The following is a 21,114-nucleotide window of genomic DNA, read 5'->3' on the forward strand; positions in this document are numbered from 1 at the left end:
CTTATCTGAATATTATTAATTTATAACCTGTGTATGATATTGTGTTTTCTATTTCTAATTAGTATTTGAAGAGTCAATATTGGTATTCCATTTTGATTTATTTCATTAATTTTGCTTATTTTAAGAATATCATTAATGTTTGGTTCTTTTGATGGCATTTAAATTACACTGTAAGCACGGATAATTAACATTTAAAAATACAAATTCTTGTCTTCTCCACAAAACACAAATAGCTTCTAAAGACAAACCATTTATATATGCAATTAAATCTTTTAGTCTTAATATTAATTTCAATATTTTTATTATTGTATTATAATAAAAAATAAAATTATAGTAAATAATACTATTATCATGAAACTATTAAAGAATTTTTTATTTTTAATACTTATAACCAAGGACAAATAACATGGTAATGATTATTTAGCTATGGTACATATTACGTAATCATGACACACAATTTCACAGTTTGTCTTATTCTGTGGTTTACTGGTTTCACTAGTAACAAAAAATAAGTTTTGTTTTAATAATTAGTCTTACTTCATTACTTGGAATAGTTTCTACTTTAAATTCTATGATTACTATCTCAGAAATGTAAGGAACTTAATTAAATATCAGTTACAAATTTATAATACAATATAATATGATGTGAGCAATGTATAGACAATTACTAGAAATGGGCATTTAGTTAATTCAACTCATTCAAATTAAATTTTCCAAAAACTTTTAATTTTATAAATTACTTATTTTTAAGTATAAGTATTATCTGTTGTAAAATTTGTTTCTAGTTTCTAAATATTAATACATATACATATTACATACCCTATACAATTAATTAGTAAAATTTAACAAACATGATAGAATTATAAAATATTACAATAAGAATGTATTTACAAAGCTTCTCATAGAGCAATAAAAACATTAGTTTTTAAAGATAGTAAATAAATATTATTATATTATATATATTGTTTACCAAATATTAAACAGTTAATTTAAATTTTTTTTTTACTTAACAATTATGTATCTATGATTGTAATTTAAAAATAATAATAAAAATTATATCAGCATTTTGCATAATAAATAATAATTATTACATAGGGATAGGGTTGTTAGTGTACATATAATTATATTTCAATGATTTAGTTTAGTAGAGAAATTCATAAGGACCAAGTAAAATAACACATTTTTACATATAAATACAAAAGAAAAGGTAAAGACTAGAATATTGTAAAGAATAAGTAAGCACATTATTATCATATAACAGTATTAAGTTGAATTATTGCCATTAACTGTGTTTGAGTAAACATAACCTTGGTCTTGTAATATAGACAATCTTTTTTCTACTGCATCTCGATCTGTGTAAAATAAAAATATTTGAATTAATTAATTTTATATTAATTCCACATAAATAATTACGAATTTATTACATCTTATTAATATTTCTTTGTCGCTCGGAGAGTTTACTTGTTGAGACAAACTATGCAAGAGGATCTGAGCAGTCTGATAAGATTTAAAATAATCATATGGTGTGTTGCCCAGTTCTTTTAATGCTGCTTTAGCACACTAAAATACATTTTTTTTGTGAAAAAAAAATATCAAGTACAGAAATATGAGTTCAAGAATTACTTACGATTTCTACGGCATAATCATATAATAATTTTTCAGCTGTAGTAGTGGATGATGATGTATTGTGTAACATATTTGGTACATTAATTTGTTTACAGTCATCCAAAACTTTGTGAAAAGTCTCATTAAGCTGTTGTACCACTGTAAATTAAATTAAATAAAATGCATGTACCTAATTTAATTTAATTTTTATTATATATATTGATAAATGATAAATAATTTTGTTAAAATACTGTTTTATGACATACAAAAATAAATTTATTTTTTTTATATAAAAATAAATACAGTAGACGCCACTTATAAGACTCACTTTGGGACCAGCATAAAGTGAGTCTTATAACTAAATGAATGTTATAAGTGAAGTAGAAAAAAAAAAAATTAATTACGCATTTATAAATTTTATTTTACTACATATTTTGCTTTAATTTTAATATTTAGTATTTATGTACCCATAATTACGATAACTGTGGCGCCGCCAGATAATCAGATACCTTACTATAATAACAATGATTGTTGCGATAAAAATTATTATACGTTATAAGGTACCAACAGAAACTAGAAATAATCAACACGAATATTATTTAATTTTTCTATACCAATTTATTTCTAAATTATAACCAAAAAAGTTTATTTTCTACAATTTATTTTACGAAATTTGAGTCTTATAAGTTATAACCGATTTATAAGTCCGTTTCAGACGATTTTGAGTCTAAGAAGCAACTGAACTATACATCCGTGAGTCTTATAAGCGGCGTCTACTGTATTTATTTTATTATTTTATTTATGATAATATCCTTTTTCTCTTGTTTGTTTTCAATTGATAAAATAATTTATTGGTAGTAAAATGTATGTATATTGAGTTTAAAGATATTTTTTTTTATATTTACGGTAAATATTTTAGCTAAGATTTATTCTTACCATTTTTAACATTTGTTGAAGGTTGCAAACGACCAGCTTTAAGTTCAGAAGTAGCAATACTTAAACTAGAGCTAAGTAATTGTAATGCTCTAATTAAAAGCACTAATCGTTCATAACGTGGTCTTTTAGGAGAGGCACATTCAACAATACATTCAACCAATGCTAATACAAAATTAAGTTTGGCTAATGTTTCTATGTGTTCTTTCTAAAATGTAAAATAATTAAACGATTTAAGTATTTTTAAAATAGTTTATAAAATAAGTAATTTCAATTTACTTCTAATATTGTTTCTTGCGGAAGTTCTGGAAAAGTTATGTTTCCAAGTTCTAAATAAACAAATATTTAAAAATAATGATTATATTTTTAATTTTTCTTATTTTCTTAACGCAAATTAGTACATACAGAAAAAAGATCAAAAGCAACTATAGAAAAAATTAATAAAATATAAATAAAATTCAATATTATACTGATATTATATATACAAGGTGATTTTTTAAGCTCACCCCATTATTATGCTTAAATTATGCATTTATTCAAATTTTGATTTTTACATAGTTTCAAGTTGTTAAAAAACAACGTTTTTACTAAAAATTATATTTTTAAATATTTTTTATCCTTATATTTTTCTAAGTTTTTTTCTTTTTTGAATGACAATATAGAGTTTTAATTTCATTTTCAAAAGCAGAAAAATTTTCTGAATATTTTGATATATTTAGGGCGAGTAGTTTATGAGTTATAAGTATTTAAAGTATAGATGCTTGGAGTGGAGTGGTACGGGGTTACCCCGCAAAATGTTTGTTTATTACTCCGCTTGTCTAAACTTTAAATACGTAAAAATCATAAACTACTCGCCTTAGTATATGTTTTTAAATTATTTCCTATTTTTCTATAGAGTTAAATATGAATGTTTAAGCCCACCCCGAAAACAAATCCTGGGTACGGTACTGTTGAACAAAATATTATTTTGCCTGTTTATTGTAAAAGCAAGTCACTAATCAAAATCATTTTAACCCTTACTCTAACCAATACTCATATTATGCATAAATGACCTCTAATGAGATTAATTATACCTTTCCCACAATATATAACAATTAATGATTATTTTAAAAATTGAACACACTAATTAATATACTTCCAGACTTCTTGATCACTCTTTTAACCCATAAAAACTCAAGTCTTTAAAATAATAATAATACACATTAAAAAGTACACACCCTAAAAATATATTTAAATTATTGTCACTTATAGGTAGTCTTTTACTACATATTATCTATGTTACATAAAGGAAAAAAATTAATATTGATAAATGCAAATACAAAAAAAGATAGAGAAGTGGGTATCGCTCTGCTGTACATTAGGTATCGAGTGGGTCACTAAGTAAACCAGAATTCAATGATATATCATGATACACAAAAAATGATTATGAGTGAAAACGGTCTATCAGCTTATATTATTCTATAACATCTTTCCGTAAATACTGCAAAACAGTAAAAATAGATTCATACTAACTCTAAATAAATAATATTTTAACATCAATAAACCATTAATTATTAAAAACAAGACTGTCTTATTTTACTTAGTGATATCAACATACCTATTATCTTTTGGTTCACTTTTTCAATAATAATTTATTTTGTTCTTTTTCACAGATATGTACTTAGTTTTTAGTTAGAAAAATAAATAATATTTATATGTACCAGGTAAAGTCATTGCACGGTTATTATTACTGAAAGGCAGGCCAACTGTTCCTATTTTTTGATTTGTGTTAAATGTGAACTGTTGTGTGTTTAAAAGAGGTGAACTTAGAACTAAAAACAACATAGTAAAATAAAATTAATAATCTTTTAAATACCTTAAGGTTAAAACATTATTTACCTGATTTCTTTAATGGAGAACTTGTTGGTGTAAAGTTCCATGTATTATATGGTGGCGTTTCTGAAATTCTTCTTCCTGATGGAGGTGTTCCGAGCATAAACTGAACCTTATTTTTTTTTTAAATAAAGGAAAATAAATTTAAGTATTTTATTGTAATTAAAACAGTTAACATCCATAGTATGTATATTTTTAGATTACAAAATATTGCAAACATGGTATATTACCATATTAACAAATTATTACGATAGAACTAGTTTAATCTTTTATAAATTAAAAATAATAAAAACTTAACAAAACTATACTTACTGATGGTGGAGATATAGAACAGAAATCAGGTCCACTTATATTCTTTGAAGTCCTTGGATTCATTGTAATCGGCTGAGACCTAGGTACAGACTAAAATAATTTTATTATAATATGAGATAAAAAATCTTAAACTGCAAACATTTTATGCAAGTTGTTGAAAATAAATTTCAATAAATTTAGCTAAATATTAAAGGAATTTATAATAATTGTACTGTAAACTTTATTTAAAGAAATACCTGATGGTATTATTATAATTTATCAGTTATCATTAACTTGCCTAACACGTGATTTGTTTATGTATTTATAACTTTATTTTAGAATGAATAACAAAGGTATGTATATATTATTTACCATTAATATAGTTTTTAGTCTAATCAGTTTAATTTTTAATATAGGAAAGGGTATAATTTATCTTTTATTATTAAAACTTTAGAAATTGTATTCAATTTATCATATTAATTTATTTAGATGTCAATTTAGTAGCAAGGCAATTAATTAATTAAGCTAATTATGTTTACATGCACTATGCAGTCAGTGGCATAAATAGTCTCTTGATATTCTTTTATAAGAATAGTATATACTTCTGTAAGTGAAAGTTAAGATATGAATTAATACGCATAAATATATAGTACATCAATAATGTATTGTTTGTTAAAAAGTTAGCTCCCCTCATTTGTATTACAGTATAAAGTAAAATAAAAGTATATAATATCATATTATTTTTCTCAGAATTAAAAAATTTAGTTCAATAAGAATTAGTAGTATTAATTTTCTTTTTTTAATTAAAAAATTATTTAGTTTAAACTTACTTTCAATGGAGATCGTGGATTATGATAATCCTGTTGAGTTTGTATAGAAAGTGTACTTGGTCTTGGAGGGCTAGCACTAATTTCTTTCTCGCTGTGAAAAGGAATGAGATAATATAATAAAAAAAATTATAACTTAAGCAGTTAAGTAGCAACTAATTTTTAATGAAGAGAAAAATAAATCAGTAGGTACAATTTTTTGTAATTGCCATATAGTTTTTAATTTTAACATAATTAAAATAAACTACTTACTGATATGCAGGTATGTTTGAAGGTACTATTACATATTCATCAGAAAGATCAGGACTGACAGAATATTGATAACCTAGTATGTTGAGTTAACTAATTAATTTATATTAACTATTAAATATTAATAACAATAAAACTATTGACTATTTAACTAACCTTGATCAAAAACTGATGGCGTTTTTGGGCTATTAGCAAGTGGAGATGGCATTGTAACTGGAGGAGGTTTCATTTTTAAAAAGGCATGATCAAAAAAGGTCTCAAATGATATTCTATCTTTTGGATTTCTTTTTAGAAGACCAAACAATAAGTTTGATAAATCTAACGATGTGCCTGGGGGGATTCTAAAAAAAAAAAAAACAATAGTAATGATTTTTACTTAACTCAAATTTGATATTTTATTAATCAAATATACTTTGGCATTAAATTGCTAGTTTTTTCATAAATTTGTTTTAGTCCTGCGGGCGAATTGGCAAAAAATGGAGCTTTACCAGCCAAACATTGAAATATAATTGTACCTAAACTCCATAAATCTGCCTTAGCATCATATTGTAATGACATAATTACTTCAGGTGCCTAAATTGTATTTAAAATTAAATATTAATTGAAAAATAAATTTGAAATTTTATTTATCTTAGTATAAACTGGTTGAACAGTTTTAAAACAAATCTAATAAAATTAATTTACCATGTACATTGGAGAACCACACATAGTAGCTGCCATTACTCCTTCATCCAAGCATCGAGCAAACCCAAAATCAGCTAAGGAAAGATAGATGCAGATTAATAACTATACCGAATACATATGTTTTTAAAATAAAAACATATTTAAATATTATTTTATTTTTAATCATTTCTAATTTAAATTCAATAGTACTCTGATTATAATATGAATACATTATTTATTTTTAATAAAAATAATAATAAGTAAAAATACTAATTACCAATTTTTAAGGTAATTTGGTTAGGTTCTGGATAACGAGTTTCTCCTGAAAACTTCAATAGAATGTTTTGAGGCTTTAGGTCTCTATGAAGTATTCCTTGTTTATTAAATTCATACATTGCTCCAGCTGAAACACAAAACAATAGTAATGTTTAATTATATTAATCAAAGTTATATAATGATAACTCACCAAGTTGTCTTAGAAATATTTGTATTGTGTCTTCACTTAAACATCCTTTAACTGCACAAGTATATAAAAAAAAAATTAAATATAAGTGTATACTATTATCCAAACATTCATACACCGTATCATTTTAATAAAAAATGAGTGTTCTAAAATATTTTTAATCATTCAATGATAGAATTGTAAATGTATACATCTAGAAATATTTATTGTATAAGGCATAATAATTTAATTGCTATTTAAAATAGATGTCATTTTGTTATATAGAATAATGTTTAATACAAATTAAAGTTTTGGTAAAATATTAATAAATTTATAAAAAATACCATTTAAATAATCTTGTAAATCACCGCCATTGCAATACTAAAAAAATTTAATAAATATTAATTTAATGTATTAGTATAACAGTTTTAAATAAAAGTAAATATTAATATCCATACCTCCATAACCAAATGAAATGCATCATCAGTATCCTAAACATGTCATATATAATATGTTAAGTTAAATTAATTTAATTTAACAATATGAACATATAACTTACCAGACATTCTAAAAGATGTACAACATTATCGTGTTGAAGAACTGTTAGTTTCTGAAATAAAAAGTTTATTACTATTAATTTTACTACAAAATATTAAATATATAACCACATATTAATAAATAAAATATACCATCAAATCATTGGTATATTAATTAATATGGCAAAAGATTGAAATAGGGTGTTATCCAAAACACTGATTAAGCTTACGATTAACAAATAATAAATAAATATTGTACACAAATTTACATGGGTAGCTTGTGAAATATGAGAATATAGAGAGATGTCACAATAATACAGACAATAACAATTGTAATTTAACAGATGAAAAATATAACTAAATATTAAGAATTGTGATTAACTAAGAGAATTTGTATCATAAAAATGTTATGCCACTTAATCTCAAATCCTTGACGCTTACTAGACCATGCATAAGAACAATATACATGGACAGAACAGGACATAATCCTATATCTTAACATATATATGTGTAAAATTATTTAATTAAAGTAAACAAATAATGCACCAAATATTCAATAAGTTAGATAAAACTGTAATAACTAATAAAACTGACTTTAAAAAAAAGTGATTTTATTGAAAGTTAAAAGAGAATTTTCATTTTAAAATGAATTATTATTTTTTTAAATTAAATGAAATTAGAGTATTTGTTGTCTGTCTTTTATGAAGCTCTGCCACTGCAAGTAACTATGCAGTTAAAACAATATTAAGTTTAAAAAAAGTAAGCTGTATAAATATAATACAATTGTATAATTAAATGATAAAAATATAAAAACAAGTTATTATTTTTAAGTATACTTTAATTTGAAATAAAAAATATTTTAAAGAAATTGTATTACAAACATACAATATAAGCTTAAATTCTTACCCTCAGAATATCTATCTCTTTTTTCAATAGACTTTGAGTTTTTGGTATATTCTTCTTCATTATTGTTTTAACAGCTACATCCATATCTGGTTTCTGTTTAAAATAAAGTGTATAGTAAACAAAAATTTGATATTTAAACCATTACGAATATTTTCAAGTTTAAATTAAAAATATTTTATATTTATTCTTAACAGCTCTATAATTTTTATATTAACTTACTTTTCTTGAGCGTCCCTTGAAGACAATAGCAAAAGCTCCAAGTCCCAAGCGATTGGCACTATTGTATTCATAATCACCAATAATTTCCATTTTATTTATTTAAAGACTGAATTCTAAAAAAAATTAATTAATTGGACATTTTAATATATAAATAAAAGAAACAAATTTATCATAGTCAGATTAGCTACTCAAAAACCACATAAATCCAGGGGCGTTATTCAATAGCCCCCAAATACCAAAAGTTTATTGCTAACTTAAAATAAATAATCATTAACGAAATCTTACCACAAATGTATATACCTATGAATTATTATATGCGTTTATGAGTTAGCTATTAGATCTCGGAAAATTGTTCTAGAAAAGTAAAGGAAAACTATGTACGGTGTTCATTTCCTTACATGATAATGTATATTTTAATTTTTTGTAAAGCAATTAAAGAATATTAAATATTTCGTATTTTTAAATCCCGGACACGGTATTAAGAACCATTTTCTAATGGTTATGACAAAGTTTTATCACTTTTACACAATAAATACGGAATTATAGTCCACAGCAGTAGCTGAGTTAAACATTTACAAATTACAATCGCAAATTCGCATATTATTAAATATTGATAGACATTATCATTGTCTGGTGTTTTACACGAACTTATCACGTATAGTTCACGGTCTTCGCAAAAAGAGCATAGGGTAAAATAATAACACTTAGGTACTATTATTATTATGAATAACAACATGAAGTTGAGAACGTGTTATTGAATGCCGCAATATAGTAACTAGTACGTTGTACTCGATAAGTTCTGTGTACTCCCATAGATTAAATATACTTAATATACTACTCTGTACTATATTAGTCTGCGGTGGATGGTATAAATATCGAAACATCGAAACCATGGCCTTAGAATATTATCGAAACGAATTGTTATCAAAAACATAATTTTCGTAAGATCAGTGATAAGATTTTTTTTTGGAATATTTCGCGTTGCACCGACGTTTAACGCGAACTTCGAACAGAATTTGAACGTCTGAAGTCTGAATACTACGATTTTCACATGTTCAATGGGCTTATTTTTTTCAGGTACGTTAATGTGGAGTGCACATTAATATTTATATGTCCGACGGTTATAACTGATGCTGTGCTGTTTGACATTTATTTTAATCCTTGTTGTTTGTTTTGGAGGTCATAATGTAAAATTTTATTTTACAGGCTCATTGTATAAAAATGATTGAGCTTTCTAGTCCGTTACAAAAGTATAAAATACACCATGAATCATCTTGTAAGAGCCATTCAACGCGATGGTTTTCAGATCAACAAGAACGTCTATACTTGTTTGACATGTTCTGTAATTCGAAGACAGGTAAGTAATTTGCATGATTCACTGTAATCAACTACAAAGTAATCTATTATTTTGACTTAAATTAGATTTCACAATCAATATCAAAACCAAAACCACTTATTGCAACTAATGTAACGGTTGATAAGCATTTACCAATTTTGCCGGACGTTAGACCACCCACTGTAGTAGAACCTGTTATTGAAAAAAAACGTAGTGACCAAGAATGGACAGAATCAAGAATATATTTGAAAGATTTACACCAACACTATTTAAAACTTTCAAAAAGTCGACTGACAAGTACAAATATTTATTGCTTAATATTATGACATAAATTTAATTTTGTTTAATTTTATTAGGTTTGGTAGTTGTAACGACAATGGCTGGTTATGCAATGGCACCCGCTCCATTTGATTTAACAACGTTCATACTTTGCAGTGCTGGTACTGGTATGGTATCTGGAGCAGCAAATTCTATTAATCAATATCATGAAGTTCCATTTGATGCCCAAATGTCTAGAACTAAGAATAGGTTACTTGTCCGAGGCATTTTAACGTAAGTAATAATAATAATAACAATAAATATTATAATAATTGTATTTTAGTCCATGTAAATAATATCAATTGAGTTCTATAAAATGTCTAGAATTACTGACTCATTTTTATGCTTTATTTACCATGTAATGTTTAATGGTATAATTTAGTATAGTAATTGCATTATTTTTTACTAATATTATTGATTATATATTGATCAGTACCTATAAATTAATTAAGGAAACCATTCAAATTATATTAAATAATATAGTTACTCTAAATTTTAAAATTCAAAAAGATAAATGACAATTAATGTTTACTATGGTCATTGATTCAACTTATTCAAGAGCCTTGGCAATATTTGGTGTGTATTTGTTGCCCATGTCACAAAGATACTATAAATATTTTATTACAATAGTATCAAATTAAACTAAACATTTTAATCAATGGCAGGTATATTGTAAATAGTATATTAGTATATACTATATATTAACTTTAACTTTTATTATTTTCATTTAATCATTTAATGGCTCTTAGATAAAAATACTAAATTATACCATATAATTATTATAATAGTTGTTAATTCTAATTAAAACAGTTAAGTATTATTATTAAGATTATTATAAATTACTTATTGATAATAGTTTATTTTATACTTCTGTTATAAAAAAAAATGAATGAAAATGATTAGTATTTGAGGTATTAGAGATGTATTATATAAAAAAGTGATATAAGAATTGTTAGATTGTAATTTAATATTAATTTTGTAGACCAATACATGCTCTTACATTTGCGGCAGTTAGTGGATCATTGGGATTAGTAACTTTATATTATGGTGTAAATCCTGTAACTGCTGCTTTGGGTGCTGCAAATCTGTTTTTATACACATCCATTTATACACCAATGAAACGTTTAAGTATTTTAAATACCTGGATTGGTTCAGTAGGTAATTAAATATTAAATATTATTATTTTATATTTGATAATGTTGGTTTATTTATTGTGTTAAATCTTGTCTATTAATCGTTATTTATAATTAATTGTTATATTTCTAGTTGGTGCGATTCCACCATTAATGGGATGGGCAGGTTGTACAGGTGGTGTTATAGACTCAGGTGGTTTATTACTCGCTGGTCTACTTTATGCATGGCAATTTCCACATTTCAATGCACTTTCTTGGAATCTTAGACCAGATTACTCAAGAGCCGGTTACAGAATGATGTCTGTTACTAATCCAGGTTTAAATTAATTAATATATTTTCCTAATAATCAAAAAGAAAAGTTTAAAATAAATATGTTTAATATTTATGTATTTTGTCTTTTATGACAATAAAGGTTTATGTAGAAGAACAGCATTACGTTACACTATTGGAATATTTGGTTTGTGTTGCGCAGCACCATTATGTGAATTGACTAACATTTATTTTTCAATTGCTGTGGCTCCATTAAATGCTTATTTTGTGTACTTAGGTATGTATACTTGAAATTTGTATTAAAGAAATTTTATTTTTATGTGTAATAATATATAAAATATTTTTTTTTTTTGACAGCATGGAAATTTCATCAAAAGTCTGACAGTAAGACTTCACGTAGCCTATTTAGATTTTCCCTAATACATTTACCAGCTTTGATGATATTATTATTTGTCAATAAACATGGTTTGTGGTCAGGAAACAGGTAAATAATATCTAAAATAAAACTAATATAGTAAATTAATATAAAATATAATTTTACATTTTACAGCAAACCAAAAGAAAATAGTGAAGTGATCACAGTTAACAAGGATGAAAAAATCATTAGTTCAATTTTTAAAAAAGCTGAACCATTATAATTTGTATATTGTTCAACGGTTCTATAGTTTCTTCATTGTTACTAATTTAAATTCAGTTTTGATGTTAAATAAACAGAATAAAGTAATTTTGTTGAATTTTATGTTGTTTTTAATACTAAAAGTAATTTAAAAAAGGGTGGGCAAGTGGGTATCGCTCTTAGTAGAGGTGGAAAGTAGGTCACTATAATGGATATATTACATTTGAATGCAATGACAGGTATCATTGTACACGAAAAACAATTCTGAACGGAGAATGGAGATTATTTGTCAGTTTACTCAGTCTAGGATATATCATATTATTACCTATATTTAAATTGTAATTTATTTTCTCAATTATTGGTGAAAGTTTCTACAACTTATAATTTTTAAATAACATCAAATAGGTATTTTAAATCGTTTTAGGATATAACATTATTTTACGCGATTTTGTAAAAAATTAAATTTCATGCGCTTATAAAATTTTTGCTATTATGACCCTGAAGTTTTTTTAACAGTTATTTGAAGAAAAAGTTATGGAGAACCTTGTATTGGGTTTTTTAAACTTAAGTACAAATCACAAATATTTCATGAATTTTCAACTTCAAAATTACTAGCAAATTTTTTATATCGATATTTCAAAAAAAAAAAACTTAGAAAAATTGAAAATTTCAATTGTTTATAAATAGCTTAAAATAAGTCAAAATATTTTGAAAATCTTAATTATTTACTATGATTCGATTTTGAGTAACAGCAAAATAAAAAATTCGATTTTGTCAAAAACTGATTATTGCAACTTGCGGTTCTTTTGATCTTAAGTTACAGCTCTCTAGGTTCATACACTAAAATAATTATTTTTTGAATATTATGTATTTTACATTATATTTTTGTTTCTTTTAAGAATATCTGAATATGAAATACCTGCACAAGCCATCGTAATAAACTAAAATTAAAAATGAGTACAATCATTGATTTTATAATATTATATAATCAATGGTACAATCCATACAGGAAACCCATATTTTTATATTAATATAACAATAAAGCTACTAGCGATAAATGATTGATTATAAATTATTTAATAATATTATTTCGTGTATACCTAAATTTGTTTATTTTAAATCGAAAATCAATTATGTACAACTATATAGTATATAAGCCAGCCAAACCAGGGACGGCCAAACTTTTTTTGGTCATGATCTACTAAAAAATAAAAATATACTTCACCTTCGAGGATCGACATCTATAGAAAATTATACAAATAAAACTTATCAACAATTTGTTCACTACAACCTAGATTAATTTTCGTGCGCGTGGCCCTAAAAATAAATTCTAACATGATTGACTTTGAAATTGTCCGCGATCGACCGTTAGGCCGCCTCTGATATAAGCAAATAGGCGATGCCTACTAAAATATTAAGACAAACATTTTTAGTGACTCTTTAAAAATTTGGAAATTATGTAAATAGTAACTTTTGTCACTTTTGACTCGACTGTCTTAAAAGGTTGCTGACCCCTGGTATAACCGGTATAGGTAAAGACAACGTGACCATACGTCCTGCTTTGAACGGGACAGTCCTGCTTTCAAACTTTGTGTCCCCAAGAACCCAAAAATGACCTTCTTTGAAAAAAAGTCACAACCGAAAACATTAGGTTGGTAGGTATACCGCTACGTATATTGTACACTGATATACATACACATTTTATAGTGTAAGCCCTCATAGGCCATATAGTCCATAGATAAAAATTATAAAAAAGTAAGTACCTAATTGAAGTCGTTATTTCGGGTTTGTGTATCCAAAAAATATAAAACAAACCATTTAATCTATTATTATAACATTTGTCCGTATTTGTTTTGTAATTTTCATAAAAAAATTAATGTTTTTTTTTTGTAATGAGAACGCACTGTGTTTTATACTATATATTTTTTTAAAGTGTTGTAATTTTACGCAAGACATAATACATTTACATTATGGTTTTCCTATTAAAATTTACAAATCTTGCTTTGAGTAAAAAAAATATTTGGTTACGTTAGGTATAAGTAACATACCTACAATTTTTAAAGTTTTTTAAATACACCAAAAAAGTGTTGTCAAAAAAAAAACATAATAAATAATAAAACTAAATAGGTACCTATTCCATTATTCCATTAATTTAATAATAATTTATAAAACCAATTTTAATAGCTTACATATACATTTTTCAACTAGCTCAGAAATTTAAATAATAGGTAAATTAATATAGGTATTAGTATATATTTATTATTTTATAATTATTATTAAGCATGTTCTAAGTCAAAGGTAATGCGAAATATTTCAAACACATTACCTTGATTTTGATTCAGATTTTTTTACTTTACGATAGACTTAATAAATATTAGAATTACATTTATTTTTGAAAAATTAAAATTTTTAACCTTTTTAACGAGCTTTCGCAATAGAACACACTTTTTTGCAATAACCCTCTTGATCAGATCCGGTACCAGGTACACTGGTAAGCTAATCAGTGTATCTATGGTTATTAATTGCTACAATATTAAAACTTTGGCGTTTGGTTTGAGTGGTTTGGCATATATTTAGGTTCATATAATCCTGTCGTATAATGTAAAAATGCTATACAAATTAAATTCCGATTTGTGATTTGGTGAGTTAGTGACTAAAACTGAACTGTATGTATCGAATGTTATGAGTATTGTCCATTATCTTTGTAGGGATCAGTCATTATTCAATTATTGAAACACATGTCATATCCGTATTTTTGTAATGTTTTAATGTGTATATAATTAGAGAATCAATATACTCAAATAGGTATACCAAATACATGGGTGTAGGTACTGTGTAGGTACGTAACTACCTATACTACCTCTATAATCGATACTATACAAAAATCGTGTAAAAGTCGAATTATTCTAAACCAATTTTATAGGTACCTATATTATATATTTATACATATTACTAAGCTGCACATCTCGGTCTAATGATTTCAGTTCGATGGTTATGCTTAATTTTCGATTAATGCAAAATGCCGTTGATGTATACATTTTGTACATGGCTGCCCTTACGTCTCGGTACTATCATCGTCGGATTAATATCTATAGTAAGTTTATAATTATTACATTATTTATAGTAAAAATATCCTTCTTGGTTTCATATTATGTTATGATAGATTGATATACCTATAATCTATATACGAACATATCATAATATTGTGTATATTATTTTCATATGGCTACAAATAGGCGTAGAAGTAATCTTAAATACAGAGTTGGAATTTATTCACCCATCACCATAAAAAACTTTGGAACCTAACTGTTTATATTTCCTATGAATTTTTATACTAGGTCACTAGATTTACATTATCGATTAACCTAATTATCTATTAAATTAAACTAACAATTGGCGCGTCTATATAGTTAAATAGCGCTGTAGCGAGTATAAGTAGGTACCCAAGTCTTTAGCGTTATTATTATTTACCTACTAAAAAATACGTGTACCTAATACATAAAGGCATCTATACAGTTACTATACATTATTCAATCAGGTCCGAGATACATATTCTGATTTACTGAGTATGCGCATCCCTCATATTTTCTTTCATAATAAATTTTTTCAAATTTTGATTTATAGAACTTTTAAATATTCTGTTTTTAAATACTTGGATGTTTATATCATTATATGGGAGAGTTTTGTGATATCAACTTATATTTTCAAATGAGGATCTTCCTTTATTTCTATAAATTGATAATCAAATGATCTTTGTAAAAAGTTTAAAATTCCAAAATAAAAAGTTTTAAATCCCAGGCGGCCAGGTTATTATTAGCACTATTGTAAATTTAAAATATAAAATTGACAAATTTTTATACTAATTATACTTTTTGACATTGACCTTTCTTGCAACAAGCTACAGACTTTTACTAGTTTTACTATACCTACACATATAACTTATAAGTTATAACAAATATAAAAATGTAACATAGAACTTCACTGTAAACTAATTTAATAATTTAAGTTGTGTGTGTGTTTTTTTTAGATACAATCAATTATAATTGAAGTGGTTTGCATTCTCAGTTTAAGTATGACAGATACAATTTCTCGTGAAATCAATAAAATGCTTCATTCAAACAACATGATTTATACGACAGAGATTTTCAAAGCAATCGAAAAAGGTTAAAATTAGACATTTTAAAATACCTTGTTAATATATTTTTTGTTTTGCCTATCGCAGAAAGTTTAATTTTTGATGCCAGTTTAAGCGTTGGAAAATGTTTTTTTTCCGTCTACATAGATCGGAAATGTTATTTAAATCCTATCATTTTTACCTATCTAGAATTACCTATCAATTAGCGTACATGAACGTATCGATACGTTTTGTCTAATATATGTATGCATTAAGTATTAGTTGCCAGTTGGTAGGTGAGTTACTTCCATAGTCCCGTGTGTTGTTTTATGAAACGATTTGGTGAGAACAGTAAGTGAGTATAATATGGATTAATGTAATATAGACTAAAGTAGTTTCAGAAGCACCAGAAGAATGAGTACAGATAGTATATACTTACACGTGGCTCGTGTGACAGGAAGACAATTTCAGTCTTGGCTGAAATAAAAAATAGCTTACTTCTCAGGCTTATTACACAATATACTATTTTGTTACGGATTATTAAACATAATGGAAAAACTATAAATATAATTAAGAAATTGAACAAGCGCGTGAAAATAGACAACGGATAGGTTAGGTAGATGAAATATAAATATTATTAGAATTAAAAATAAAATATTCAATATAATATCGAAAATAATTACTAACTGATGAGCATGTTTAACATTAAAAACAATCATCCTATACATAGGCTCCGCGAGTGGGGTGTATAGGATTCTTATATGACTATATTATGTATTATTAATTTTTTTTTATTATTACTATAGATCCGCGGAATTATATTACAAACATTATGATTTACTTTTTGTTACATACTGTTAGTTGTGTTGCGTTAATATACGGAGCTTTTAAGGTATGTACCTTATTAAATAGGCTGTCGTTTAACATTATTTTATTATTAATTATTCGTTTTTATTTTTTAGCGATCAATTATTTTAATACTACCATATATTATTCTGGAATTCATAAGACTATTTATCATATTTTACTCGGTGATAACATCTATGATTCTAATTAAAATGAATGTGTTGGATTTCTTATTCCTAATTTTCATTTCTGTGATTGGAGTATTTCTTTTACGTAAGTATATAAATATTTTTTTCATTATAAATAACACATGTTGTAAATAAATTAAACAATGATTTTAAATATTTATTATAATTTATACATACTATTTTATAAAACAACTGGTGTACGTTTATTCAATAATAATAATAATATTATTTAGTTAGTTAGTTAGTATGAATTAAAATACATAGTAGAAAATATATAGACAATATAGGTATTGGTATTACATTATAATATATGCATTTATTATATAACATTTATAACTTTTAAGTTATTAATATAAATAATAGTTTATTATTAGGGTTATTCTAATATAATAATATATCTCATATTAGACGAGTAAAGTAATTTAGAAATTTTTATTTTAGAAATATTGATTTATTTGTGGTGTTGTCCGTTGAGTTTGGTGCAATGCTTGATATTGGACAAGAAATTATTAGCGTCTCATTCACAAGAGGCTTTCGAGTCGAGCAACAGTGCGTTACCGAAGACTGCGGTAAACATTCAAGACGTCGTATATGATCCGCTATCTGATCATTACGGGTGGAGACCATTCAAACCTAGCTACAGTTATCCTTATGAAAACATGCCACAATACGAGTACTAACTAGTTATAGCCACGCAACTACGCAAAACAATTAGTGTAAAATATAGAGTAGGTACTTAATGCCTGTTATGTGATGATGATGAGTATTTTAAAATTTAAATAACCATCGAGTGCATTGATTCGTATCGTGAAGTAACCACTTTAAAGATGATGTTTAAGTATTGAGGTCAAAGTATATTTTTTTTTTCAAATACTAATTTATTTCACATAATTTATAAAATATTTATGTACTTGTATTAATATTCTCAATTCATATAATCTATTATAATGAATTATACAAATATACTTACATTTTACACCAATAGGTATTTACTGTTAGACATATTTATCCATACTTGCAATTTTTGACAAGAAAATATAATTTTAAATATTGAATATGAAGATATTTTATACAAAGTACAATATTATTTAAAAAATCATAAATTACATTTAATTTAATTTAACTTTTGGCAAAATTATGAAGAGCTTATTAAATATTATTATATTATTCAAGACTTTAAGAGCTAATAAAAATAGTAAATACGTAAGCTTTACTCTTTATAAAATAAAATAATTTTTGTTTATTATTATATAGATTCATATATTTCTTTAAATTGTCTTATTATAAATTATTAAATATCTAGTTAGCATATTATAAATTTAATATACTATTATATTATATTATTTCTATACTACCTATTCATATAATATATTCATATGTACCTATTACGTATAGTCGCAGAATTTTATCTGAGGAGGGGCTGATAATGTATAATGTTTATGAGAGGCTTTACTAAAATTGCTCGCGAGTTTTTTATGCAATTATGCTGATATCGTTAATATATAAAATTTTAGATTTTTACAGCAATCTTCACACAAAATACAATTTTAATACATGATTCTGTGGGTCTTACGCAATATGATTACAGAACACTGAAAAAAATTTTTAATTTGACTGAAATTTCGAGGAGGGGGTGCAGGAGGGCTATGTCATTGATAGATATTATTATTTTAATAATAATCGATTAAATAGTGATAAAACTAGAGTATGCATTGTCGCGTTTAATTTAAATTTAAATTTAATAAATACGTTGCGTAATAAATAATAATAAATATCATTTATAAACATAGCGAAGTTTGAAAATCATAGTTAAGATTATAGATTATTATTTTTGTATGAAATAAACAATATATTTTAATGATATGTTAATAAATTTAAAATTTATCAACATTCCTATTCAATTTAATTTATTTTATTATTTATTTAATTTCTACATAAGCGAACATTTAGTTCTATTATCTTATTTTTGTTAGGTTTTCTCATTTACAAAATTAAAATTAGATCGATTTGATTGTAACGAATACTCTTTGCATTTACAATATTATATAGGCATGTGAGATGTACCATGCATCTATAGTTTATAAGTTTAGTTTTTTAAGCGTTAAACAATAGGCAATCTGTCAATGTGTCATGGCTGTGATTATTTTACAGATTCAAAACTAGTCATTCGATATAAATGAGACCAGTTGCAAAAAAATAATATAAATCAATTGTACATTTGTACATATACGATATACCTTATATATTATTTTATATTGTTTCCTCGATACAACAAAAGTATTGATGAATGGATTTATGTATAATGTATACATAATATATTATGTATAATGTATATATAATATATTATATATAGTATATACACATTATGACCTACATATGGATACATTTGGGCTTTGTATAATACAGAATTATACTGTATACGATATTTTTTCAAATAAACAAAAAAGATTTTCTAGTTAATTATTGGCATCTTATATCAAAGCTTTCAATACACTTACCTCTGTAATGTCATGTACAATTACAGTAGCAAAATGCATGTTTTTTGCATGTATTATTTATAATTTAAACCTGCAGGATTTAAATGCCCTAAAATGCTCTAAAAATGCCTTTTAACGCAATAATGCTCTTAAAAAATGACCAACATTTTTTATAGGTACATAACTACACAATTGATTAGAAATTAACAGTGGTTTTACTTTATTCATAGTTTATATATTTAAATTATAATGATTACTGATTTTAGAAGTTTTTTTTTGATATGTTTATACGTCTCAACTTCTATATGTTTATTGACGTTTTTCTAACCAATACAATATTACATTTAATATTACATTACATTAAGTTTAAATATAATATATAGAGTTCTGTTTATTATAATTACCTGAGCTGAGATTAGAATATGTGTTCACATTCCTTTTTTTGGAACAGATTTGTCTCTTAGAGGAACTAAAGAAAATTTGACGTCATTTTTGGTTTGGGTGACATTATTTCGCACAGATTGTAAGGGAGCGCATAATGTATCTCTGGAATCCTTTGTTTGGAAGGATTCAATTATAAAAGGGACTATGTAGTTGTGATGTTGTAGTGTTCTTTATTGTTCATTAGGTGATCGTATTATATTCGTGATATATTAGTAGTATATGTATTTGCATTTATAATTGTAATTTAAAACATTACAAAATTAAGTTACAATTATTTAAGAACAATAATTTTTTAAAATGTGTTTGAGTACCTACATAATTTGTGTAGTTATTAAAAAGCGTATATATTATATATTATTTATAGGAATGCATTATTGGTTTAACATACCTACTATTTTCACGCTTTATAATTTGCATAGTGTGTTTATTTTTTTCACTAAAAACTCTATATGTATTATTGATTGTTTGAAGTTCAATGATTTAAAACGGAAATGTATTGAATTGAAAAACTTGATATGCGAATTAAGTTTTTTCAATGTATACAATTGTTAGATATTTATAAAATAAAATTATTAAAGGATTTAATAATAAAAAAAAAAATTATAATTCTAAATTATTTCTTAATATCTAATTAATAGCTTATACATTATAAGAATAATCAAATATCGAATAATACGTGTAATTATTCTTTAAAAGTAACTAAATCAATTATTACTATTCATCGGGTTAATGTCAATGTCGTCCATAAGACTTATAAAGCCTAAAATTGTATCGTAAAATCAACATTTTCATCGCTCCTCTTAGAATATAAAATAAACCATAATAGTG

General features: G+C 25.0%; 3 protein-coding genes across 4 annotated transcripts; 2 read left to right on the forward strand and 1 right to left on the reverse strand.

Annotated features, from left to right (window-relative positions):
* Nucleotides 1–352: 352 nt before the first annotated feature.
* Nucleotides 353–9,201, reverse strand: LOC132929972 (serine/threonine-protein kinase unc-51). Of its 2 annotated transcripts, none has more exons than XM_060995640.1 (21): nt 8,844–9,201; nt 8,544–8,656; nt 8,325–8,417; nt 7,442–7,492; nt 7,341–7,373; nt 7,227–7,263; nt 6,907–6,957; nt 6,718–6,843; nt 6,462–6,535; nt 6,190–6,350; nt 5,934–6,118; nt 5,781–5,853; nt 5,532–5,622; nt 4,723–4,812; nt 4,417–4,522; nt 4,239–4,349; nt 2,818–2,867; nt 2,542–2,746; nt 1,628–1,764; nt 1,425–1,560; nt 353–1,352 (listed from the first exon to the last, which is right to left on the reverse strand). In XM_060995640.1, the coding sequence occupies exons 2-21, from the start codon at nt 8,631–8,633 to the stop codon at nt 1,264–1,266; spliced, it is 1,989 nt and encodes a 662-aa protein (XP_060851623.1). In that variant the 5' UTR covers nt 8,634–8,656; nt 8,844–9,201; the 3' UTR covers nt 353–1,263. The 2 variants fall into 2 exon arrangements, with proteins under 2 accessions (XP_060851623.1, XP_060851616.1); XM_060995633.1 differs by having other exon boundaries at nt 8,829–9,201.
* A 258-nt stretch (nt 9,202–9,459) lies between these two features.
* Nucleotides 9,460–12,336, forward strand: LOC132929989 (protoheme IX farnesyltransferase, mitochondrial). Its single transcript, XM_060995651.1, has 9 exons — nt 9,460–9,620; nt 9,750–9,900; nt 9,966–10,176; nt 10,236–10,431; nt 11,180–11,355; nt 11,464–11,646; nt 11,744–11,878; nt 11,959–12,085; nt 12,152–12,336. Exons 2-9 carry the CDS (start codon nt 9,808–9,810, stop codon nt 12,237–12,239), a joined length of 1,209 nt encoding a protein of 402 aa, XP_060851634.1. The 5' UTR covers nt 9,460–9,620; nt 9,750–9,807; the 3' UTR covers nt 12,240–12,336.
* Nucleotides 12,337–15,095: 2,759 nt separating this feature from the next.
* LOC132917866 (uncharacterized) lies at nt 15,096–18,334 on the forward strand. The gene is made up of 5 exons (XM_060978829.1): nt 15,096–15,311; nt 16,245–16,380; nt 17,138–17,223; nt 17,294–17,450; nt 17,807–18,334. The coding sequence occupies exons 1-5, from the start codon at nt 15,237–15,239 to the stop codon at nt 18,043–18,045; spliced, it is 693 nt and encodes a 230-aa protein (XP_060834812.1). The 5' UTR covers nt 15,096–15,236; the 3' UTR covers nt 18,046–18,334.
* The last annotated feature ends 2,780 nt before the right edge of the window (nt 18,335–21,114 follow it).

The sequence above is a fragment of the Rhopalosiphum padi genome, chromosome 1, assembly GCF_020882245.1.
Source record: "Rhopalosiphum padi isolate XX-2018 chromosome 1, ASM2088224v1, whole genome shotgun sequence".
In the NCBI taxonomy this organism is placed as follows: Eukaryota; Metazoa; Arthropoda; class Insecta; order Hemiptera; family Aphididae; genus Rhopalosiphum; species Rhopalosiphum padi.

Coding starts and splice junctions, on each gene's coding strand:
- LOC132917866 (XM_060978829.1), top strand. CDS start 15,237: ATGCCGTTGATGTATACATTTTGTACATGGCTGCCCTTACGTCTCGGT. Junction 15,312..16,244: donor TCGTCGGATTAATATCTATA/GTAAGTTTATAA, acceptor TGTTTTTTTTAG/ATACAATCAATTATAATTGA. Junction 17,224..17,293: donor TAATATACGGAGCTTTTAAG/GTATGTACCTTA, acceptor TTTATTTTTTAG/CGATCAATTATTTTAATACT.
- LOC132929972 (XM_060995640.1), bottom strand. CDS start 8,633: ATGGAAATTATTGGTGATTATGAATACAATAGTGCCAATCGCTTGGGA. Junction 6,119..6,189: donor ACTAGCAATTTAATGCCAAA/GTATATTTGATT, acceptor TTTTTTTTTTAG/AATCCCCCCAGGCACATCGT. Junction 5,623..5,780: donor TCAAACATACCTGCATATCA/GTAAGTAGTTTA, acceptor TCCTTTTCACAG/CGAGAAAGAAATTAGTGCTA.
- LOC132929989 (XM_060995651.1), top strand. CDS start 9,808: ATGAATCATCTTGTAAGAGCCATTCAACGCGATGGTTTTCAGATCAAC. Junction 10,432..11,179: donor CTTGTCCGAGGCATTTTAAC/GTAAGTAATAAT, acceptor TTAATTTTGTAG/ACCAATACATGCTCTTACAT. Junction 11,647..11,743: donor GATGTCTGTTACTAATCCAG/GTTTAAATTAAT, acceptor ATGACAATAAAG/GTTTATGTAGAAGAACAGCA.